The following is a 23,689-nucleotide window of genomic DNA, read 5'->3' as shown; positions in this document are numbered from 1 at the left end:
GATGTTTTATGAACAAAATGATCAAAAATTGGTACAAAACTTGAAAAGAAAATTTGGTCCTGATGCTGTCTTGTTACTTGGAAATTGGTCAGCCCCGAACACAAATTTCCAGGAACCTACAAGGAATAAAGGGCTTATTCAAATGCTAAAAAAAAAATGGTTTGACTGTTTATCTAATTGACGAATTTAAAACTTCCTCTCATTGTCCAGATTGTGGTGACGTTTTGGAGCAATTTAAGATGATTTATAATCCTCGTCCATTTAGAAGAAATACAATGCCAATCGTGAAGTGTCATGGATTGTTAAGGTAGTATAGTTACAATTATATTCGTTATGTTGATATTAACAAATTATCAGATGTCAAAATACTGCATGTGTTACTCAAGGCAGAAAATTTTGGAATAGAGACCAAGCAGCTGTTCTAAACTTTAAGCACATCCTATTCAATCTCAGGGAAGTAGGTGAGCGCCCTGCGTTCTTTTCTCGTAAAAACGAACAAACTCAGTAATTTTCCGCCAAAGTTATCGCTTTGGTAATTTCATGCAGGTAAAATTATCTGAACAATAATTTTCTATTCGTCCGAAAAAAAAAGCTCAATAGTCTGAACTTTTTTTTTATTGGTCTGAATTTATTTTTGCATCTGTCCGAAATTAATTCTAATTTGTCTGAATTTATAGTGTAAATACTGTAAGAGGGGTGGCGTAGTAATTAGATAAATTATAGGAAAATGTGGCTGGACTACAAACAAGTATCATGTCATTGTATCCTTAATATTTTTAGATTTCCGTCTTTTCTTCGTTACTGATGTGTACGGGTAAGGGTGAAGTAGGAGGTGGAACGTGTGTGTTGGTTTGGGTATTACTGTATTGGCCAGCAGTTGGTGGGAAAGATCCATTGTTATGAGCGTTATGTTGAGAAAGAGGGACTTGATGTGCTACAGGGTATTGCTGAGTGATAGGCAATTCATGAGAGAGACCGCTGGTGAGACGTTGAAATCTCTTAAACGACATGTATTCAGGCTCTTGTCCATTATTTGCAAAGTGGAGACCAACAAACACCGCACCGACCACGATGATCTATTCCCCCATTTTATATATTAGATACAGACGTAAAGATGGAAAACACTACTTACGATAGCACCGCCAGCCCACGAAACACTATTACCTCCCATTGTAATAAATCCAAGGCTAATCAAAATTATAAGCTAATTATTTGTGCACACAGAAAATTACATGACAGACTTACATTATGTAAACTATTAGGTACAAACAAAAACGATTGTGTCAGTTTGTGCGGCTCTTTGAAGAAAATAAAATACTTACATACACCACGACCCAGGAAGTAAAACATGAACGAGAATGGTTTTACCGAAGCAGGTGATTGCCTGAACTCGAGAAGAAAGAGAGAAGCAACAAGGAAACTGTTATGCAATATGATTGTTAATAAAGTCTCTGTGAATTAAAAAGAAATTCTTACATTTTGAAGATTGCACTGACAATTGAAGCCCAGTCTAACAATAAAAAAAATGTTAAATCATCAGACTTTAGAAAAGAGTTCAAACATACATAATGATAAGAGAAAGTCACCGATCAAGCTCAGTATTAAGCCGAATATGGCAAGTACACTGAGACCTTTATAGATGGCTACCTGGTTTGTTGAACTTTCCATAGTGTTTGGCAATATATAAATAAAAAAAGATTAGTTGAAAGAAAGACAAAAAGAAACAAGGTAAAAAATAAAATGATAATCTTTATTGCAAAATTTTGTGACACATTTGGTACGAAACTAGTATTTTGGTGGGGCTGAAAGGTAGTCTATTTCCAAATATAGATTTCGTACTCCTAGAACCTTTTCATATGATGTTTCACAGGTTACGATACTTTGCTGACAATGACACCGTTCTCTTGTACATACGTGCTGTAATAGGGGTAACAAGTGCACATGATATATTAGCATCGTCATTGCTGGAACTACCAAGAATATTGGCATTTTTCACAAATACTTTCCAAGAATATTTATAGCCGTATTGTTATTTCTAGGGCTTGGCAGACCAGTCATCGGCAGCATTCAAACCCAACTCCTCTAAAAAGTCCTTGTAAAACAGCTGTGCATTCAGCAGAGTCGAGCGAAATTGCTGACACTTGAGCAAAAGATGTAGCGTTGTACTCAATACTTGAGAAACTAAATCAGATGGTTTGCACAGCTTTGGAAACCGTAGATGGAAGTTTGTGTGCATACAATTAATTTCAAACAATAGTGCAACGCAAACACTTTGTGCACCAGGAAAACGAGGGTGTGTCATTAAAAAAGTAAATATGTAGCAGTCTGGCCCCTTCTTTTTATGGAAATCAAGCAATATGGATGTGTGGTTGGTTTCTTTAATATGTGTCCAAGTTCAATCAAATTTCTGTTAGTTACATCTATCAGGCATAACATTTGATATTTGGGAAGCGAATCAAAGCCTCAATATATACGGCAAGTAGATTTTAACACAGGGATGTGGCGGACACTAAGGTTGTAGGTATGTTATTGTATTTACAGTTTTTCCACTTCAAAACTGATTTTTAGACACAAAATATCCAAAAAGAAGTTAGCATAAATTATGGATAACAAAGTATGGCACAAACGCACATTGAACTCCAATAAAGGCAATTGATAAACTAACAGCATTGAAGACTCAGTATCAATCTATGCTTAACTAACTGATATTGAGTATAAAACAGGTTGTTCCCATAAAACGTTAGCAACAATTAATTGTCTAATGCTACATAATTTTGATTATAGTACAATGAAGTTGAAAAAGAGTACTTGGTATAAGACTTAAAAAAAAGTGAGAGGTGTGCTAAAATTGCACTGTAGTACATATATAATTGACATGCGATTGAAGTATTATGTTGGTACAGGTGTAAATGACAAGTTTATATGAACGAATACGATATAGCTTACTGGTAAAGGTGGAAATGGAAGTGCTCTCGAAGAATTCACCATAAGAAAAAGTCCGAACGATTATTTTCTTAAGTCTCGAAAGTAACTCTTTCCTGTATCTCATAAACATCATAAATTTTTGTCTAAAGAACTTTTTACGCTTCTCTGAAAATATTTTTACGTTTGTGTGAATATCTGTTTACTGCTGTCCGGAATATGTTTGCATTTGTCTGAAAACATTTTATAGTTTATCTGAAAAAAAAAAAAAAAAAAAACCTTAAAGCGCTTATACTGTAATGACCAAACTTTTTTTTTTTCTTTTTTTTTTTTTTCAAATTATTGATTAAACGAATACACAATTAACTGCAGCATTAACAAGACCAGCTTCTAAAATTGACTGATCCAGAAGATCGATAAGTTGAGCACGATTAAATACCAGCTAAAAAAAAAAAAAAAAAAAAAAAAAAAAAAAAAAAATTGAGTAATAATTTGGTAAGAAGAAAAATGGGGATTTACCTCAAAAGGTTGGGTATCAGCATTCGGTACTTCAGCTTTGACAAATTCAAATATATATCGAACAGGGTCCGACTTTAAAAACCTTCTGATCATTCTACTTCCATCAGCTAATCTTAATTGAATACGAGTTGAATTGGCCATATCAGTTGTCTCGTCTCTTTTGATAGCTTTGATGCCATCCAAAGTAGATCCAGCCTTAATTTCTTCCACTTCAACTTGTACTATCTCCTTTTCTTTTGGTTCTTCTTCATCCAATTTTGGAGTGCTTTCAAGTTCCATTTTTGAGCTTTCTGGTGATTCTGATTTAGGTCCTGTCAAGGACGCTGCAATGGCAGCATTTAATTGTTCCTCCTCACTCATATCAGAGAAATTCTAATGATTTTTTTCCTTTTTCAAAAACTAATTCATACTTTCCTTAATCATTCTTTACCTTTGTAACTCTGGGTCTTTTCATTGTAGCTGTTGATCTCGTGGATGATTCAGGAGAGTTTTGCTCTAAAAATTCGGTGATCTCCATCATAAAATCAGTGGGTCCAATCTGCTTTTCCCAAACCTTTACACGCTCACCAGTACGGGCGTCAATGATAGCGAGGTGAGGATATCCACTGACAGAATAAAAGGTACTATATCTTTTACCATCAGCACTCTCATTTGTATACTAAGTCATGACTGATTAGTTGGGGATGGACGGCGGTAAGTCACAATTTAACTTTTACCTGTAAGAAGATAAATGATTCTTTAACAATATCCTTAACAATTCCGTCACTCCATAAATCCCTGTTCATTACTTGACAAGCAAATTCTGTGGGATTTTGAACATTGATCATCAACCACTTGTTCTTTTCTTTAGCGGTATCTCTAGCTTCTTCAAAGTTTCCGCGGTACATGATGTCGAATGGTGGTCTAAAGAGATCAGCTAATCTTTTTGCTTTTGCAGTTGCAGGGCTACCTAAAGACTCAATAGGAGATGATGATCCACTACCGGCTGATAATCCCATGCGTCATTAATACCTTTTATTTTGCTGTAAGGTCTAATAAAACACTTACAATTACCTTCGTAATTTAATCTACTCAAAAAGTCTGAAACAGATCCTGTGGCCGAATCGCCTTGATTGAATACAGAGGGTCTACTAGATCCAACTATTGTGACACAGGATTAGGCAAACATTAAAGTAAGATCAGAAAGAAACATTACCATGGTCACTTGTCCATCGAGAAGGGGGTTGGAACAAACCTCCTGCAAGAATATCATTTTTTGGCGCAATGGGAGCTCTAACTTGTTCACTTTCCTGCATTTGTCTTGCGAATTCCTCGTCTGTCAACATGTGCTCCGAGTTGATGGAAGATGGTCTAGAAGAGTTTACACTGGGTGGGTTATTTCGGCTTTGATTGGCAACCATATCTCCTCCGTTCTCCAGGAATAGTGATACCGCCATTTCAACATTATTGTCTGCTACCTTTAGGGAATTTTTTTGAGTAAAAAAAGAAAATACACGCATGCAAATAATTTGTTTATATTTACTTGTAGGAAGTTTTCAGCTACTTCGGGTGAGGCACCTGTAATGTCACAAAATTTCAAAATATCTTGTTCACTGGACATGTTGGAATATAGATAAAATATAAAGAAAGTAATAGAAAAAAAAAAAAAAAAAAAAAAAAAAAAAGGTTGAAACGTATATACTTACGTCAGGCCGTCGGGACAGTCACTTTCCCCAAACTTACAATGCACGTTATTATCCTTCCAAAAGGTAATGGATTTCGTATCGATAAAACATGTCCCCTTTACCGGTCAATTCCGAGTAATACCTCTTTGTTTTCGAAAACAAAGAAGTCGCCTCTTCTTTTGTTTGTAGCAATAATAATAAAAACGCAAATATCTACTTAGTATTCACAGAAATAGAACGCAAAGTGGTATATGAAGTAAATATCAACTTTCTAAATTATATTGAACATCTCATACCATGTAAATAGACGAGCAAAGGTCTGTCATGTCATTCCAACACGTGGTATGAAAACATCAAAAATGGGCAGCTTAATTATCAGGAACTGACAGGTGGTTTAAAATGCATTGCAGCTTCGGCTCCCTGTAGTCGCTTTTACATGAGACAAATAATACTTCTATGCTTGTTTCCGGGAGGTATTATTTTTTCATACAGTTATTGATGTTTCTCTTTACATACAGTAAATTCCCGGTACTTTGGAAATACTTGGCAAAACCTTTTTGTTTCAGTTGCTTGGAAATCGTAGTTCGTTGGTCCTAATCTAAGAGCATAAGTATTAATGGCACGGTTGTTACGAGCAAACAAATCTAAGAAGACCTGACTATATCACCACGAATAATGGCTTCAATATAATCCAAAAGGAAGATTTGTCGACGTCATTAATTTAAGAGGCGCCCGCAGTGCATCAAATGAAAATCCGAGACACCATCGCGTATATTTTTTTCTTTCAATTTTTTTTTTTTTTTTTTTTTTTTTTTTTTTGTTCTTCGTAACAAAAACTTAATAATGACGGATAACGTTTGTTATTCAATACTTAAGACAGCGACACAACAAATTATTCAGAGTGCTGGTTTTGAGGCCGCCAACAATAGTTCTATTGATACGCTTACCGATGTATTTGGAAAATACATCGAGCTTTTAGGCTCTACTGTTTCTGCTTACGCTAATTTGAATGGAAGAACAATAGGCAATTCGTTTGACTTGATGGAAGCAATGAGCGAAGTAGATATACAACCCAAAAAGTTAAAAGTTTGGTTAGAAGAAGAGGGAAAATTTTTAACACCATGTTGGTCAGATCAGTCTGATCCCGGTCGATTAATTCAAGGTAAAATCAAAATGAATGAAGACTTTACTTCTGTTTGCTTGTATGCTCAGTCATTCCTTTCTTCTCTCTTTTATTAGGCGTTATTAATGGTGGCAAACCTGCGTTTGACGATGTAGTAGAGTATAGATACGGTACACCAATCGTAGATTATGACATACCTTCGCCTACTTTTGTTGATTCGCCCATAGAACAAGATGCAAACGATTTACCAGATTATATTCCATCGTATCTCCCACCTTTCCCAGAAATAAAACAAGATGAAATTGTTGAAGAAATATCGTTTCAAAAGCAACAACAGTTATTGCAACAAAAGAAAGAACAAGAAGAACTTCAACAACAGCAACAACAACAGCAACAACTACCTGTTCTTGTCAAAAATCGAAAAAAGCCAATCGAAAATCCATTTACGCACATCATTCCATTCGAAGATTCAAGCTTGACTACGGACAACGAGGACGGTACACAGCAACAACCATTATCATTATTAGTAGACGTCAACAAAAATAAGAAGCGAACAGAGGAAGAAGAGGAGGAGACGATTACAAAGAGAAGGAAGATCGCCACAAGCTCATTAGTGGATGCGCTCTCGAATATCAAACCACCCCAATATAAGCTAGGAGAAGGATTAATTGATAAAAATGATGAATTATTTAAAAACCAAACGCAAAATGCAGCAGCACCCGGTAATTATCTGTTCAACCATGATATTGGTGTTTTTGATCAAGTTGTGCGTACAATTGCTGATCCCATGGTAATTTCGAAATTAACCTGTCCGAATTTACAAACCGATATTGCTGTATTCAATTCACCAAATGCACCTTCAAATTTATATCAAGAAGTTCGTTCTTCACCTGGTCCAAGTTCACCAGAAAGATCTTCGAGTATGTTGGCTGCATTAGCTGGTGGGTCTTCTGCTTTAAAAAAGTCTGGATTAAAGAAACTGTCTTCGTCTCAATCCTTATCTCACATACCCTCGACCCCAATGTCCTTAAGCTCCTTATCGAACCATACAATTAGTAAACATAGTGTTGATATTAATGCCATCAAAACTGGTGATAGTAAATATATAATTAAAAAGAAGAGAATGCTTTTGGAAAAGCAACAATTATTAGAAAGGCAGCAACAAGAAAAGGATTTCCCTCAACAACAACAGCAACCACAACAAACACCGCCACAATCAGCGCCGGTACAGGAACAGACACAGACACATAAACAACACGCAGTCGCTCCCCCTATTTTAAAATCCACACCCACCACCACTAATCATGCTGCTGCACCTATTAATAATTCTGCACTTCCGAAACCAATTGGCCCAATCTCTTTGTCTTCTTTCTCCTCCTCCTCCGCTTCCTCGTCTACTTTATCTCCACTAGAAAAAGAAAAGAAGAAACAAAAATCAAAGGGACCCAAATTAATGCTAAATTTTGCTTCTTTACCGCCGCCTACAATTACAGAAGATGTATCCTCACCAAATACCCCAAAAATCCGATTCAAAATTAAGCCTCCAGAACAGCAACCAGCTTCTGCTGCGTCTGCTTCTGCTGGCGCCTCCACATCTACGACACCCAAATCCACCATTTCACTTCAACAATACCAGCAACAAAAGCAAAAAGATGTGCCTATCAAATTAGAAAAACAACAACCCATGTTGTCCTCGCCCATTCCTAGAACAGTACCCCCACCACCGCCGCCTTCGACACAACAATCCAATTTCTCACTGTCACATAACGGCTATAGTGCAGAAGAAATACGTTGTATTTGTGAAAATCCTACAGTAGATTATGGAACTTTTATGATCGCTTGTGATCGATGTAGTATATGGTTTCATGGAAGTTGTGTTGGTATAGCAGAAAGTGATCAAGTTGAAGAATGGTATTGTAGGCGTTGTAGAGGTTAAAATAATTTATCATGTAATGAACTCCCTTTCACAACAAAAATAAAACATTTGTAACTTTTTTTATACAGTTTTTGTTGACATGTAGCTTTGACTTTAAATTACTTAAATACTTTGATCAAAGGTCAGGGCAATTTCTTCAATTTCATTAAGTTAATAAACTAGTCATTGCAGTATGTTACTTTTTTTTATTGGCAAAGAAAAAAAGGACTGTGTTACAGGTATTACAACACCAACTTTTTTCCGGCCCCAAAATTGTACTCAAAGGGACAGCCAGGATGCGCGTAGTCTTAATGTTGAGTTATGATACTTTAATAGACACTAAGAGGTCAGTATAACTTATCGTCTTTACCTAGATACAATATATTACAACCAGCATACGGTAAAACAATATATGTGTGTTATGGTTTACTTTCAACTTCTCATTTGGCCTTTACCTTATCTATCCAGCTGTTGGAAAATTCGTACATTCCAAAGAGTTAGGAAAGTACACAAAGTCACAGAAAAAAACTGATAATAATGCAAGTACAAAGTCTATTGGAAAAATAGGTAATGGTGGACTGTATAGGCATGAAATAAAACAAAATTTCTGGTACTCATTATGCACAATACTTTGTAAAAAACTGCCGGTGCAAAAATTCTAAAACAAGCATACACACGTTCAACATTTTAATGGCTTGTGGATGGAACTTAACGGCTTTCAAAGGTTGACTGTAGAAAAAGAAGGCTTAACTAACTATGGTCAAGTCCTCTCAAGTGCGTGCGAAACTACGGCTACTTGTTACAACAGTTATTACATTGGAAGCTTTGAAATCATAGTTTTCAATTTTTTAGTAAGTTGTAAACTAGAGTGTAAATTTACAAGATGTTAAGATACTCACAGAAGAAGATCATAAAATTTCTGTTATCAAACGCCTCGTGTATGGACATATTATTTAAATTAAGTGCTATCATTTTATCCTGTTGGAATGGTAGCTAAAAGTATTCTTACCTCATTAAGTCAAGAAGTCAAAGATGCAGTGCATGGATTTATAGGCCCTCTAATTGTATAGCTAAAGAATCGCATGACAAGAGAAAAGCTCAGGATAATAGCAAGGTATAAAAACCTGTGAATACAATTGTCATATTGCATATCATGCTAAAAGAAATCCTTACGGAAGAAGGAGTCATAAGGTAATGTTTCAAGAAGGTGATACTCACAAGATGCCGTAGATCGTCTTCGGGGATAGGTTGGAAAATCCACGCCAAGTGAAATATAGAGATTTACATACTGGTATAGCTGACAAGTTTTACAAGAAACTGAAGTCACGAGAAAAGATTGGTGAATTGTTAGTTTTAAACATAAACGAGTTCAAAACGTCAAAGATAAGTATAGCAATGGGTACCTCTATAAAATTATACTGACCAAAAAACCTTCCTTTTAGAATTGCAATTCGTGCTTTAGCAATAGACCAGAGAATCCAAAGTAAAGTGACAGAGGAGTATATTAAGTATTGAAGTGCAAAACTTAGCAATATTTTCTGAAATCGACATGTCTTGGCCTCCAAGAAAATGTTTACCACTGCCCAGTCCATTGGGACTTGTAAAGATCGCCCTACTGTCTTTAAAAGACAAAGCGCCACCAAGAATGTGGTTGCCTCTGATTACTCCTGTGAGTCTATGGCAAAAACATTTTACAGGTAAGAAGTCTTCTCAATTCTTTTTTCTATGACTCCATAAAAAATAAGTAAACAAAAAACTGACATTGATCTGATTTCCGTTTTACTTTTTCCAAAAAAGGTACGCCAAACGTCTATGAATTGATTTTGATTCATTCAGAAAAATATTTACACTATCTGAAATTAAAATGGTAGTATTTATAAAAAAGCGTATTCTAGCATTATAATTGCAGGAATTACGGTTTTTAAAACTCATTCAAGCACAAGCAGGTATGCCTACAAAGTAACTGGGGCAGCCCAAATTAAATTAAATTAAATTAATTTTGTTTTGGTACCACATTTAGCTGGATTGAAGCACTGTCAGTCTTGTATTTTTTTTAGCAATTGTTATCTATCATGAAGCAAGAGTGTATGTTGGCACGATATATAGTAGCAACATATTTAAATGTGTTCTAGACCTAACCTTTTGATTGGTAAATGCGGTTGTACGAAGCTTAGGCCCTAAAAAAAAATCCGCTGAAATATTTACCAATGACGTGATTTATTTATATTAGCCCTTTAAATTGGGTAGACGACAAACGATAGTATAAATAGAAAATTTTCAGACAAAATGAAATCTAGAACCAAAAAGTACTTAGACCAATTAGACAATAGACCACAAAAAATTTCAATTTTCAGACACCTCCGTGTCGTTAAACAGTAAATGCGTTGCTAGCTAAATGACATCCTATACCCAAGGTGGAAGATATTGATGGTGTTGGCTATCCAGAACGCCTTAAAACACATTCTCATTTTAAGTCTCCAGCCACAAATCTATTTTTATTGATAATGTTCATTTTTTTTAATTTGTGGTCAAGTTAGTAATGTATGATTCACTAAACTCAAGTTCATAAAATCTTTAAAAGTCAATTAGAGTTTTTTTTTGAAGGATAGATAAATGTATATTTTGCTATGTGCTTAGTCTGTTGATATATTTACCATATTATAATTGTTAAACGCAGCTGTTAAAGTAGGATGTAGAATTGCAACTTGCGGTATTTGATAGGCTAGTTCAACACGATGAATTTTTTTAAAAGAATAGTAACAATTTATGTTTTAGCTCGATTTTGCTGCAGAAGAAACTAAGACCCAGTTTTAAGAGGTAATTTTACAGAACAATGTAAAGATAGATAGTTAAGAAACCTTTTCTAATTAGTTCTTCTACTGAAATTTACAATTGAGAACGTGATTTTAGGACAAATGTTACCTTTAGAAAACTGACTATTCACTTTGTATAGGAATAGGAAGCTATCATACTTTAACTAACGAAAGGTTTTTTTGTGTTTTTTTAATAATAAAATAGCTCAGTAGCACAAAATAAAAATAAAGAGCTAAATGATACGATCTGAATAATGTATATTTTACAGGCACTAATCCAGAGATATTAACAGAATTTTAGGAATCAATAGGCATAAGCTTACTCTTATTTTAGTACAGACCCATAAACTATGATGAATAGTATGTCCAGTATTAAACCTTATCATTCATTCATTAAAAAACTAGTAAAACAACACGTTATTCCAAAAACCAATTCATCAAACCCAAATAGTGAAGATTATTTGGACTATTCGGTGTATAGAGCACCTACGCTTTTAATTGGTTAATTTCATGGATTCAAAGAAATAACAAATCACCCATGATTCTCTCTGTATATATCACCTGAATTGACAGAGATTACGAAAGCGAACAATTTGAAATTAATAACTATATATCGCCGACGTAAAACTAAATATGAACTCAAAGAGCATCAAATGACTGTTGTGATCGAGCTTATATATAGATATATCTCTATCATCAATTCTTTCTTTTTTGATAACTTTTTTATAAATCATTATTGCATTACTCTTTAAATCAAAAACATACTATTACACTCTATTACTACACATTGATTGCTCATCAATATATAGAAAACATAAGCCATACATTTATTCCAGATAATACAATCCAATGATATGATCGCTCGTCAATGACAAGATTCTTGAAGGTACCATGCAGTGCTTGATTTTCAACTGACAACACGCATATTGTATATTTGACAGGTTTCACTTTAATGATTGACATTCAGCCAGCCCTGAATATGTATATAAACAACCCAATTTATTGTATAATAATGACTTTAGTTTATTTTTATTCTTAATTCGTTATTTTATATTTCGAATTTCGCATTTCTCAGTGACCAACTACGTTAACAATTGAAGAAACTAAAAGCTTTTATCGTAAGGCTCATAGTTGTGCAACTTGAAGCTTCAGTCTTTGTCATAATCTAATGTTTATGGTATTTAACAGTAGTATTCGTTGGGTAATATATATATATTGGTTAAACATCCTGTATATTTAGTGTTAGACATACGTTTTAAAAGGTTGATTTGCTAGTAGATACACCGGGATATTATGCTTTTCTTAATAAGTATACTGCAATTATCATGATATAAAGGTCGTTTATTAATAATTATAAATACAGTAAAAACAAAAAGGTGTTAGATAGAATTTCCTCGTCTGTCAGATGCTGGGCTTCCTGCTATGCGACAGCATACTCAAGTTTTTCAAGTAATTCAATGTGGTAAGAGTTTAATTGTTTTCGGCTATAATCAAGTGAAGTGATTACACTTATACAATATCTTTGATTAGGTTGTAACACGGGCCACTGAAAGAGGATTACAATAGTATTTTTGTAGAGGTACACTGCTTTGACGGGTATATCTTATTAGGATACCTATGTTTCAAATTTTGTATAGATTACTTAGATCTTCAATTGTTAGTAAAGCAGATTTACTCTACGTAACAATAGTTGTAGAAAGCTGCAAGTGCAAAACGACCTGAAGAAACGATCCAATTTTTGAAACGCAGAAATACAGCGCCTGTCTTTATGGAGCACAAGAAATCCCACCGGATTTATCTTCGGATCTAAAAAGGCATACCAAAATTTAGACCGAGTTGCATGGTTTGTGTTACTAATTGTTGTGATATTTCATTTTTGTAGTCTGCCGTGATAAGTTTCGAGTACCAGCATTTTTTACTGGCGGTGCTGTATCACGAAAAAGAAAAGATTATGATTACCACATACAGTTCCAAAGTTACCCAGTATAAAGTTACACACGTCGGCATTATGTCAAGTTTGGCTATCTGTAAGGGGTTGATGCGAGCACCGTTTGGCAAAGAGAGGAAATGCGGGTGTTCAAGTTTGAGATGATGTTTCCGTCACTCTGAGTTATTTACCCAAAAAAAAAAACAAAATTAATACTTTTGCTTCGCCTGCTGAAAATGTGATCTATAAACTTTATTTTTTCGAGAGAAATAAACATCATTTTAGCTGTAGCATTCGAACAAGCTAGCTTGACATGTTTTTACAAGACAGCCCTGACACAAGGCGCTTATGGCAAAAGCCCCTGCGCTAAAGCAAATTAGTAATTTCTGTGATGACAGCATGTACTATTAAATGAATTTATAAACAATAAAGAAATCCGGTACTGGCCTAAAAAAAAAGGGGGCATGTTCCGCGACCCGATCAACTACCTGGGCTATTTGTTTTATTAAAACCGACAGTAATACGTTCAATTAAAGTTTGCAAGCAAGTTCCTCAATTTAATTTTTTTTTGTGATGACCGACCTGCCACCACAAACACATTTTGAGAACTTTTACAGCCGTGCGCTGAAAGCGAATGTGTTCCCATCTAGATTTCGGAAAGAATTGTACAACACGAGGATGTACACATAATTTCTGCAACGATGTTTGTATGTTCAAAAGTAAGGCTTCTTTTCTTTTTCTTTTACCCTTATGCATGCTGTCAAAGGCTGCCTCCAAATTTAAGGGTTACATCTGATAGAGCCATTCAAACTGCTGGTATTTAGACAGGAAATATAAAAATCAAGGGGTTTCTGTCTTCTGCATGTAAAAATATTAAAAAAAGAAGGCATACTTTTGACAGTACCTATTGTCTAGATTGTTGATTCTAAAAAAATTATTAAGCCTATTTTGATTTGATTCGGAGACCAATTTACTTTTTTTCAATTTATAACATCAAGTGATGGTTTGTACGATGAACTACGCTCATCATAGCCAATTAATACATCTAATTCTGTCCGAAAAGCATCCAAGAAAAGAAACGGAGAGCCTGATTAGGAAGGTAACGCAAATTATTCAATATTGATCGTATCGTGTGTATTCCACCTTTATGCAAATTATTGTCATTTTCCACGTCGTTCTATATCGTTTTTAGGCTAAATCGGGGACAATTGATTTTGTTTCGAGACAGCTTGAAATTTAGCGGAGATTTTGTTTAAAATACGGTCCCTACCCCATCACAAAAAGTAAGCGTAAATGTCACCGATTATTAAGCGTGTCATTTATTTCCCTGTACACAAAGGGGTATATGAAGTACGCATATTTATTGACACTACATACAAACATAAAAGAAAGAACTAAGAAAAAAAGCAGATGTGGTCAAAGCTTACAATTCAATATGGCGCACTTTAAATATATAAAAGGAAATGACCTTAATGATCTTGTAATTTTAAAGTCTGGGTGCCTGAACATTGCGTGTTATATCGGATCATTGGATAGGCAATCAAGTCTATTCTCCGTTCTAATGAGCTTCGTGTACAGTTACTCTTTTGTGCAATATGACCGGAGGGCGGCGGGAGTCCTCAATATTTTAGGAAAAATTCTGAATTGTATAAATAAAGCGACATTTTCCATAGCTTTCCAATTCATAAAAATTATCAACTTCCTTTTTTTTTCACTCCTATTCTAACGCTGGCCGTTTATATCTACACTTTTCTTTAAAAATGTCACGCACTCTTTCTTTATTCACCGCTGTTGTCCTCGCACTCAGCGCTTTATCCGTAGCAGCACCTGTTGACAGCAACGCATTAGCATCACCTATTGAAAAAACTGTTTCCAACATCACATTAGAAAAGCGCAAGAAGCACAAGAAGAGCAAGAAAAGCAAGAAGACCACCACTAAGAAGACCACCACTAAGAAGACCACTACTAAGAAGACCACCACCAAAAAGACCACCACCAAAAAGACCACTACTACTACCAAGAAGGCTGCCACCAGCACTGGCTCATCAAGTGGTACATTCACAGGAACTGCCACCTGGTTTTTACCCGCCACCGAGGGTGGTTCTCAAGGCGCATGTGGACCTGAAGAAGATAATGATTCTCCTATTGTCGCTTTAAATGCCCCTCAATACGGAAATATGAACGGAAAGTCTTCATGGTGTGGTAAGAAGATCAAGATTACTGGTCCTAAGGGTAGCGTTACTGCTACTGTGAACGATGCTTGTCCCGAATGTAAGCATGGTGATCTTGATCTTACTCCTATTCTCTTCAAGCAAGTTATTGGTAACATGAATATCGGTGTAGGCAAAATCTCCTGGTATGAACTCTAAATTATTACCAAACCACAACACCCAATCCTTTTAAATTTGTATCCTGTCTATATATATCTATCATCCTCTTTTCTTTGTCCTGTTTATTACTCATTAGCCCCTCTTCCCACAAACCATTTTATCTTTTTTTTTCAACAAAAGATGTATCTATCATATTTTAAAAACCAAACAATAAAAAATAATAGAGTTATTATTAGGGGTCTGCGACTTCTAATAATGTACTATTTTTTAGTAGTAATTATTTGTTCGTTAATACATTTGAACCACTAGCATGAAAGCGCTATTTAGTCTAATATGGAAAGAATAAGTTATTTTGGTACAAACATACATGCACTTAATATAATTGACTTTCATAACTAAATAAAGGAGTAAATTTTTCTTAATATGTTTACTATTTTTTTTTCAGAGTTTACAAACTTGCATTTGTATTGACGAGGTGTGCAAATGGTTTATTCAAATTAATTCAAGCAAAAAAAGTGAGCCAAGGCTCGCTCTAACTGATATTTGTTATTAACTTCTGCTGGTGTTACCAAGACTCGTTTATTCGTATCACATATGTATTTTTATATCGTAGACATGCACCCCATCAATTTTTAATTTATTTATCAATTCTTTGTAAGTTCGTCACAGCATGTATTAATTACAACGAATATGAGTGATGGTGGTGGGGGAGGTATTAAAAAATGTTGCTTCTAATGTCTTACTCCTTATATACCGGAGTAATGGATGTAGTTATTGTTCAAACGCGGCGTTTGCATAAATCTTTAACACAGTTCCCTTGTTTTTTTTATTTTTAGTTAAGAGCCCTAAAATTATGACAGGATGCAATTGTGACATTCATTAGATTCTGTATTACTATATATATCTGCTGCTCAGCCTACAAGACGTACACAACCAGTTGAAAATCTTGGCTTTTTTTTTCTCAAATCTTCCAAAAAGGGAACGAGCTGACATATTCCTTTTTGGTTTTAGCACTTTTTGTGCGACTCGCACTGAGTGAAGGGCCAAAAGGTGAAAATTCAAGAAGTATGCCTGTCTCTAAAGAAGCAGCTACCCACAAAAGTTACTTTGGTCACCCTATCAAAATCTTCAGAAAGCTTCATCCCATTTTTAGCTTTTATCCTGTCATCCTATGAAAGTGCAAGTGAAATTTCAGAAGAAACCCCTTCAGAAGAAACCCCTTCAGAAGAAACCCCTTCAGAAGAAAAACCTTCAAATGAAAAATGCCGTCTCGTACCACGTAGATTTATTTTGTTCCCAACCCTTTTATGCACTTCAAATCCATTTCTTTAAAAATAAGTGCTATATGTTCATTCTTATCAATATCGAACCTAATAGGTACAAAGAGTTACTTGATGTATTTTGTCGAGTGCTTAACTTTGATAAACTTCGATTTCAAGGTATGTGCCTCACGATTAAGTGAGTTAATAACTTGTTCCTAACTTCTTTTCTTTTTTACATACACAAACTAGTAATGATCTCCTTCCAAATAGGGATGGTACTGTTCTATTTGGACTATTAATAAGGTCGAATGGCTTCGATGTGGATTGCGTGTTCTACAGAAGAAGAAAGGAAGGGAGGAACAGTAACTTGGTAAACTACAGCTTTAACTCACGGATTTTAATTTTGAAGCAATGAAGAATGTATTTCGACCAGTTTTTTTGGATCCAGGTAGAAAGGCCGTGTTCAAGGCCGTGGAGGGTTTAGATCGGGAAAAACATACTATGCTTCGTTGTACTATTAAGTAGTATTACCACTTAACGGGTAGTCCTTTATACCAAAAAAAGGCTATTGCGGAGAAAGCAAGAGAATGGGGCAGAGGCGATTGAGACTGAGACGCCTACAACAAAAACTGCACATGTTAATACATACAGATTATATCCAACGCATTTTCAGTCACCTGAATGTCCTTTTAAATTTCCATGGATTTGGTATAAAAAAAGACAGATTTTTTCTATATCAAGGAAGACAGTGAGCTGCTGAAGCGATGGTGAACATTTTGGTACACGGTACTTCAAAGCATAACAAATGTAAAAGAGACAGGAAGAAAATAAAAAAGCGAAGAAAGATTTTAAGGTTGATAAGAAAAATGCGACGGATAGTAAGTAAGTAACCAATATTTTTTTTTGTTACGGTTAATCCTTTTGTTCGTAAAGGCCAAATAAGTGGAAACCACTTCCGTATAAAGAAGATAAGTCTAAGGTTCCGCTGGTAGTCTTTGGGACAGGAATGTTTGGAAAAGACCTGGTTAAGCTGAAGCGTCTTGAGTGTGGCGTGACTGGGGTTATGTGGAGATCATTAAAAAAACGCGAAGCTGCATGTGAATTGATCGCTATCACGATTGACGAATATAAAACATCCAAAGTATGCAGTCAATGTTATTTTGATACCTTGAAGGTGATTGAAATTCTCGGCTTCAAGGGCATTGGAGTTCTTTGCTGCCAAAATGTCAAGAGGTGTGGCAAAGCGACGTGAATGCTGCCGGAAATATGATGATAATATCAAAGGCGATTTGGTCAGGCGAAGGAAGACCAGAGGCTTTTGAACCCAAAAAGACTAAACAATAAGCCTAATATGTTATCATTATAGTATCGCCGTATTAAACATGGTTTCCTTTTGAGTAAGGATTGAGATCATTACAAGTAAAAAAAAAAGAGCAATGTTTGTCCGAAAATTCATTTTCTTACATTTTGTCCGATAAAGTAAACAACTAGCGGGTTTATTTCATCGTCATTATTATTTGAAACTACTACACTCATTCTGAACAAACTATAATATAAGGCACGTCATCTTTGTAAAATAATTTGAGGCGTTTATATACTCGTTGTGGAACAACGTTTTTAGAATGTAATAAATACACATACACATGCTTATATCCAATGATCTTATTAGACCTTTGTGATATTGTTTATGGCAAGAGCAAAAGGAACTGAATAATAAACAAACGAAGCGAGAAAAATGACTCATCATAAAAAATAAAGGAGTAATACGTCACTCATTGGCTGAATTTTTATAAATTACAACTATCCTCATTGTGGTAATCAGCTGATTGTCTTACGTGAACCACAATTCTAAACTTGGAAAACAACAACAGAAGCACTATTTACGGTGTGACAGTTCGTATATACATGTTCAAACTTGACGATCTGCTACTATCAAACAGAATAATGTTCTCATGATACGTTCAACTTAATTAGGCTGATTCCGTAATTCCAAGAAGAGAATATGTTCAGCTGGTGGGAAAAGATTAACTTCTGACATTGGCTTTGGATAGCTAATAATAGTTAAAGACCCATTTTGATCAGCTAAAGGGAAATAGAGAGTTTCTCAGCAAACAGATAGAAACATGTCTTAAACTTATTAAATCATATATATATATATTCTAGGTTTTTTATTAAAATACATCACTTGTATATTTTTACAAGGGGGGTGTTGGATAAGAGAAAATAATGATGGAAAATATGTATAGGGGGTAGGGTAATAATTAGTTACAACCGTAGACTTAAGACAAGTATCTGAAAGCAGGATGTTTATCGCAGAGGTCATCGCCTTCTGCTTCTTGGTTAAATTCTTCCTCGGTAAGATTGTCGCGTCTAGCGTTTTCTCTATCCAAATCGTATTTCAAACCAAGAGAGATGAGAAAGACAGCAACCATAAGACCTAAAGCCGCAGCATTACCGATAACATATTTTGGTGCATCTTCAGCTCTGTACATTTGACCACCAATAATACCACCAATGTTACCAATAGAAATAATAAATGCCACAGCAGCACCACGCTTTGTATGACCACCAATGTTACTTGTGAACCATGATAACATTGCAGGAATATGTCCGAATACACCAGTAACAGTGATACACGCAGCGACATATCTACCGGCAGGTCCGGCGTCCTTGAGTCCAACAAGAAGGGCATAACCGATAGCACCAAGGAGAGCAGGTAATGCAACATGCAAACCACGTTCTCTCTTTTTATCTGCATGCATGGCAACAACGATAGTAAATACACAAGCTATAAAATGATAAGTATATTTGTTAGCTGACATGTATAGTAATTTTGTTTGCCAATAGTTACCAATAGCATAAGGGGGAGCTGACATGACTTGCGCAGTAAGACTGGTGAAACCCATTTCTGAAATAATGCTGGGTAAGAATAAACTTAAACTATAAAGGGGAGTGGCACCACAGATATAAATCAAGGCATGAACGTAAACTCTGTAATCAGTGAAGGCTGCACGAAACTGCTTCCAAGAAAAGTGAGTCTCAACGGATGGGCCTGCATCTTCTCTGAGACGATGGATGACAATATCACGCTCGCGATCATTAATAACTAAGAAGAAAAATTATTATTATGACTAAAATCTTCAGTTTTTCGTAACTTACACTTAGAGTTTTCAGGAAAATCTGGAAGGTAAAAGTAAGAAACAAAGGCAAAAAAAAGAGTAGGAATAGATTCAAGAATAAAAATCCATTGCCAACCATGAAGACCTCGAACACCTTCCATTTGCATGATACCGTAAGCCTGTGAAAAAAAAATTTAAGAGTTTAGAGTTATTAATTTGTGCACAGTGAAAATATTTTGTCATCATACCAAAACACCACCAAAGGCCTATTGTAGAGAAATAAATTTAGTGAATTTGGACATAATTGTAACGTGAGTTCAAATTAACTTACACCAGCCAAGGTTGAACATGAGAAAAAAAAGGCTACACGAGTTGCTTGTTCGCCTCTTTTATACCACAATGTGAGATAGAAAATGACACCTGGGAATAAACCGGCTTCGGTAAGCCCCAAGAAAAATCGTGCTGCTAAAAGCCCAGCAGTGTTGGTACATGCGGCCATGGCAGCCATAACAGTTCCCCATGCAATCATAACAATTGGAATCCATTTACTAGGGCCAATAAACTTTAAGATCATGTTGGATGGAACTTCGAAAAGGACCTAGTAAATCAATGTGTCAGCATGTTATCAATTTATCTATCTTGAAACTTACATATCCAACAAAGAAAAGAGACAAAGCAATATTATAGTCACCAGAACTGATACTAAGATCTTTGGTTATACCAGCCAACTTAGCATTGCCGATATTAACACGATCCAAGAAAGAACAAAGATACAAAAGACCAAGGAAAGGGATGATACGACGATCCAATTTCCACATAACAGCCTTTTCTTCAGCAGCTGTAGGCGCTATGAAACCTGATATTTCACTTTCAATAGAGTGTTCGACATCATCAATTTCGGAAATATCTTGCTTTTCAAAATGCTTTGTCTCCTGCTTAACTTCCGTCATATGATAAAACTCAAAATTAAGAAGAAAAAGAAAAGAAAAAGGAGTACGGAAAAAAATAAAAGGTTTAATTGGGATGCCCTTATATATGCGTTTTGCTGTTGCAGCTAATATGCGTATCCTTTTTCCACTAATCGCAGATCATGTGAGTCAATCTCCACACTTTTTAGCTTTCAATAGCAATTCAGTGTAACCGAAAATACCGGAGAATAATTCGTTGTCCAGTGACTAACTTGATACTATCCAATAGAAGAGGGATATTGAGTTGTATACAACTAATTTTTGTGTTGATTCATATTCTATTTGGCAGGCATGGATCACAAAGATATGTAATCTCTAACTCTAAAATTGTCTTTGATAGATACGCTAATGGATGATTAATGTAGGTTTACGTAATGCTTTATTTATATTCATAGAGGTGCATTAAAAGAGAAAAGCTAAACAAATAGGGTATAATAACAATCAGACATATTCCCATTGTATTTTTAAGGTTCCTTTTTAATTGGTTGAACCCCACCCTTTTGGTACACCATTGGCACTGGGTAAATTACCCAGATATAATCCAGAAGATGAAGACCAGTTTAATTCATGGTTTAAGCATGACTTTAATACAAGGTATGCTTGTATATTAGAAAATGGTACACCAGTACTTGGATCACGGTATTTTGCAATTTCACCAGTAATTGGACATAGTATAGGTTTATTTGGTTTGGGCGTCTTTTCCAACCAACCTGATAATTGGCTTATCAAATCTACATGATCTAAATCTTTCTCCGTTTCCCCAGGTTTTTCAAAGATCTGGTTCTCTTTCGGAGTTGTGCCATTCTCCACAAATGTAATAAGGTTTCTTCCCATCAAATCGCTATCATTTATATCCTTATTAATCTGCCAATCAACAGCAGCTTTATCCGTAATACATTCGGATTCTGTATTACCCTCTTGATCAGATGTCAGTAGTACTAACTTTCGCATTTTAGGTCGGTCTTGGGAGATTCCGTCTGCAAATGAATAGTATCGCACAAAGGACCCAGTGATAAACTGTTTATCCTTCTTTTTCGCATTTTCCTTACGTTCGGCTTCTTTTTGTTGCCATTCTAATAGCGAATGCTTATTTCTCTCCTCCGTAATGGCTGCTTCTGCTAGTAGTTCTTCTTGTGTCAATTTATTGATAATTGGCTTATCTTTTTTATGATGCAATGCCTAAACTTAACTTCATAAGTTCTCCAATCCCTCCTTTTTTATATTCATTTACGAAATACCTTTCTCTTATTCTGCTCTCTGATTTGGTCCTCCACAAGCATTCTGTTCAGCATCGTGTTTTTTCTGGAAGAATGTCGGGTATTACGTTCCATATCAAAACCCAAATCCATCATACTGGTTTTTTTTGTTTTTCTTTCTATCGGTTTTTTAATAGTCGTAGCTGAAGGTGGATTATATGCAGTCCTGCGAGCCTAGTTAGAGGGGTCAGTGCTGTATAATCATAAGCATCGATTAGCGTACCTTTTTCTCAGCCTTAGCGATTTGCTTGTCCAAGGCTTCGCCTTCATTGATGTATTCCTGTTCTCCTTCGGAAGAGTCAAGATCAAAATCCGAATCCACTTTGTCCTCCTCCTCCTCAATCACTATCTTAAAATTTAATGCTCCAGTCGAAAGAATGTCTATAGGTTTTTTACCTTTTGTTGAAAATTCATCGTCATCGTCGCTTTCATTATATTCAAACAATTCTTCCATATCAACTTCTTGATCGAGAAGTGCACGCATACTACACAACCGAGAAAAAACAGTTCGAAAAAGGTTGCATTTTAATAATCCCTCATTACAACATTACCGACTTCCAGCATTGGGACGTCTCTCTCTTTGTTGAACAAACGACATTGTTAAGGAAATCTCTAAAATCTGACAAAATAAAACGCCAATCCTTTTTATACTTTAACAAGAAGACAGTCACTAAAGTTTTTTATTTAAACAACTTTCTCAACAGCTTCAATGAGTTGTTGGAAATCAAAATCGGCAGGAGACTTGTGGAATTTCTCCACAAGCTTCAACTTCTCTTCACCACCAGTGACATAGAACTGTTGAAGAGCAAAAGTCAAGAATTGTGCGTTGGCGGTAGTTAACATGCGAGGATCATCGTTAATATCACCCTTCATCAAGACAATACCCTTTGATTTTTGAAGCTCGGGGAAATGGGTTAATGTAAGGAAAGGTCTGGCTTCAGAACCCTTTGTCTTATATTCCAAAAGCGAGGTGAAATTACACTGGTGGAAGCTGAATTGAAGGAAAAAGAATTCGACGCCTTCTTCACGAGGCATGGGGACGACAAACTATGAGAAAACTGTTACATTACTGCTTAATATTTTGTTGTTGCTGTTGTGCTTACAATAGGATACTCCTGACTACGCTTATAGAGTTTTTCGTAAATGTCACTAGGAATAGCAGCTGTGATACAATCCTTATTTGCATGACCTGCATTCCAAATTTGAGCAATCTTTTCTGGTGTTTCATTCTCGAGTAACTCGAGCTTTACAAGTTTATCTAAAGTCTATAGGAAACGACTGATTAATACACGCATATGCGAAATATGTCTCGTCTACATACGGGAGCAGAAGAGTCATAAGGCAATTGGGCTTTTGCTGCAATAGTTGAAGCTGATGCCTTTTTGGTGGTGTTTGCAACGATCTTGGGCTCAACCTTTTTAGGTCTAGCAGCCTTTAATTTCTTTTCTGCTTCTTCCTTAATCTTTTGCTTTAATTGATCAACTGTGATACCTTCTCTGTTCATAGTTCACATTAGTTTACTTTCTGCAAAGGCTATTATTTTCACAAACCTTTTGGCGATCTCCTTAATTTTATCAGCATATTTAGCTTCGAAATCGGCAGTCTTTACTTGAGCAGTATAAAATCTATTTTGTCCTATATTTCCATTAATAGGTTTACCCTAGGTCCAGATAGTCAAAAAAGACTTACCAAACTTTAAAGTGACAATAGGTTTTTCATATTGTGAAAATGGCTTAGAGATAATACTCTTTTGATAAGAGTGCAAGTTTCTTGCGATTTGACGAGAAATAGTAGAAAACATATTTAGGTGAAGAAAAAAAGGAAGAAAAAATAAATTGTTATGTCAAAATATATAAATACAGGGCAGTTTC

General features: G+C 35.5%; 9 protein-coding genes across 9 annotated transcripts; 4 read left to right on the top strand and 5 right to left on the bottom strand.

The window, feature by feature from the left end:
• Positions 1-478: 478 nt before the first annotated feature.
• On the bottom strand, positions 479-1,700 carry EV154DRAFT_101182 (uncharacterized protein). The gene is made up of 6 exons (XM_051593850.1): positions 1,566-1,700; positions 1,477-1,510; positions 1,323-1,420; positions 1,246-1,255; positions 1,133-1,157; positions 479-1,076 (listed from the first exon to the last, which is right to left on the bottom strand). The coding sequence occupies exons 1-6, from the start codon at positions 1,666-1,668 to the stop codon at positions 777-779; spliced, it is 570 nt and encodes a 189-aa protein (XP_051451555.1). The 5' UTR covers positions 1,669-1,700; the 3' UTR covers positions 479-776.
• A 1,612-nt stretch (positions 1,701-3,312) lies between these two features.
• Positions 3,313-5,041, bottom strand: EV154DRAFT_431097 (uncharacterized protein; the record flags this gene model as incomplete). Its single annotated transcript, XM_051596581.1, has 6 exons — positions 3,313-3,813; positions 3,872-4,046; positions 4,276-4,419; positions 4,485-4,581; positions 4,676-4,898; positions 4,964-5,041. The coding sequence occupies 6 exons, from the start codon at positions 5,039-5,041 to the stop codon at positions 3,313-3,315; spliced, it is 1,218 nt and encodes a 405-aa protein (XP_051451554.1).
• Positions 5,042-5,879: 838 nt separating this feature from the next.
• Positions 5,880-8,290, top strand: EV154DRAFT_528548 (uncharacterized protein). Its single transcript, XM_051603597.1, has 2 exons — positions 5,880-6,267; positions 6,345-8,290. The coding sequence occupies exons 1-2, from the start codon at positions 5,949-5,951 to the stop codon at positions 8,162-8,164; spliced, it is 2,139 nt and encodes a 712-aa protein (XP_051451553.1). The 5' UTR covers positions 5,880-5,948; the 3' UTR covers positions 8,165-8,290.
• Positions 8,291-8,844: 554 nt separating this feature from the next.
• On the top strand, positions 8,845-9,033 carry EV154DRAFT_431081 (uncharacterized protein; the record flags this gene model as incomplete). The annotated part of the gene is made up of 1 exon (XM_051596580.1): positions 8,845-9,033. One exon carries the CDS (start codon positions 8,845-8,847, stop codon positions 9,031-9,033), a length of 189 nt encoding a protein of 62 aa, XP_051451552.1.
• A 5,610-nt stretch (positions 9,034-14,643) lies between these two features.
• On the top strand, positions 14,644-15,252 carry EV154DRAFT_540627 (RlpA-like double-psi beta-barrel-protein domain-containing protein-containing protein; the record flags this gene model as incomplete). Its single annotated transcript, XM_051604429.1, has 2 exons — positions 14,644-14,712; positions 14,908-15,252. The coding sequence occupies 2 exons, from the start codon at positions 14,644-14,646 to the stop codon at positions 15,250-15,252; spliced, it is 414 nt and encodes a 137-aa protein (XP_051451551.1).
• Positions 15,253-16,384: 1,132 nt separating this feature from the next.
• Positions 16,385-18,172, top strand: EV154DRAFT_556343 (uncharacterized protein; the record flags this gene model as incomplete). The annotated part of the gene is made up of 4 exons (XM_051605342.1): positions 16,385-16,652; positions 17,021-17,183; positions 17,409-17,649; positions 17,709-18,172. The coding sequence occupies 4 exons, from the start codon at positions 16,385-16,387 to the stop codon at positions 17,817-17,819; spliced, it is 783 nt and encodes a 260-aa protein (XP_051451550.1). The 3' UTR covers positions 17,820-18,172.
• Positions 18,173-18,609: 437 nt separating this feature from the next.
• EV154DRAFT_452670 (major facilitator superfamily domain-containing protein) lies at positions 18,610-20,573 on the bottom strand. The gene is made up of 6 exons (XM_051597272.1): positions 20,245-20,573; positions 19,926-20,192; positions 19,843-19,860; positions 19,635-19,773; positions 19,327-19,581; positions 18,610-19,263 (listed from the first exon to the last, which is right to left on the bottom strand). Exons 1-6 carry the CDS (start codon positions 20,542-20,544, stop codon positions 18,755-18,757), a joined length of 1,488 nt encoding a protein of 495 aa, XP_051451549.1. The 5' UTR covers positions 20,545-20,573; the 3' UTR covers positions 18,610-18,754.
• A 466-nt stretch (positions 20,574-21,039) lies between these two features.
• On the bottom strand, positions 21,040-22,416 carry EV154DRAFT_570291 (YL1 nuclear protein-domain-containing protein; the record flags this gene model as incomplete). The annotated part of the gene is made up of 5 exons (XM_051606191.1): positions 21,040-21,741; positions 21,801-21,992; positions 22,042-22,163; positions 22,215-22,303; positions 22,370-22,416. 5 exons carry the CDS (start codon positions 22,414-22,416, stop codon positions 21,040-21,042), a joined length of 1,152 nt encoding a protein of 383 aa, XP_051451548.1.
• An 86-nt stretch (positions 22,417-22,502) lies between these two features.
• On the bottom strand, positions 22,503-23,619 carry EV154DRAFT_487381 (ATP11 protein-domain-containing protein; the record flags this gene model as incomplete). The annotated part of the gene is made up of 5 exons (XM_051598974.1): positions 22,503-22,865; positions 22,922-23,083; positions 23,140-23,314; positions 23,369-23,453; positions 23,508-23,619. 5 exons carry the CDS (start codon positions 23,617-23,619, stop codon positions 22,503-22,505), a joined length of 897 nt encoding a protein of 298 aa, XP_051451547.1.
• Positions 23,620-23,689: the final 70 nt, after the last annotated feature.

The sequence above is a fragment of the Mucor mucedo genome (genome assembly GCF_025094135.1).
Source record: "Mucor mucedo strain NRRL 3635 chromosome Unknown EV154scaffold_182, whole genome shotgun sequence".
NCBI lineage: Eukaryota > Fungi > Mucoromycota > Mucoromycetes > Mucorales > Mucoraceae > Mucor > Mucor mucedo.
This window is presented reverse-complemented; position numbering and strand designations above follow the sequence as displayed.

Excerpts from the sequence above, each read along its gene's own strand:
- EV154DRAFT_101182 (XM_051593850.1), bottom strand. The coding sequence starts at position 1,668 with ATGGAAAGTTCAACAAACCAGGTAGCCATCTATAAAGGTCTCAGTGTA. Across the intron at positions 1,511-1,565 it reads TGACTTTCTCTTATCATTAT|ACTGGGCTTCAATTGTCAGT; the intron begins GTATGTTTGAAC and ends TTTTATTGTTAG. Across the intron at positions 1,421-1,476 it reads GTCAGTGCAATCTTCAAAAT|TTTCCTTGTTGCTTCTCTCT; the intron begins GTAAGAATTTCT and ends ATTGCATAACAG.
- EV154DRAFT_528548 (XM_051603597.1), top strand. The coding sequence starts at position 5,949 with ATGACGGATAACGTTTGTTATTCAATACTTAAGACAGCGACACAACAA. Across the intron at positions 6,268-6,344 it reads TCCCGGTCGATTAATTCAAG|GCGTTATTAATGGTGGCAAA; the intron begins GTAAAATCAAAA and ends CTCTTTTATTAG.
- EV154DRAFT_452670 (XM_051597272.1), bottom strand. The coding sequence starts at position 20,544 with ATGACGGAAGTTAAGCAGGAGACAAAGCATTTTGAAAAGCAAGATATT. Across the intron at positions 20,193-20,244 it reads CTCTTTTCTTTGTTGGATAT|GTCCTTTTCGAAGTTCCATC; the intron begins GTAAGTTTCAAG and ends TTGATTTACTAG. Across the intron at positions 19,264-19,326 it reads AGCTCCCCCTTATGCTATTG|CTTGTGTATTTACTATCGTT; the intron begins GTAACTATTGGC and ends ATCATTTTATAG.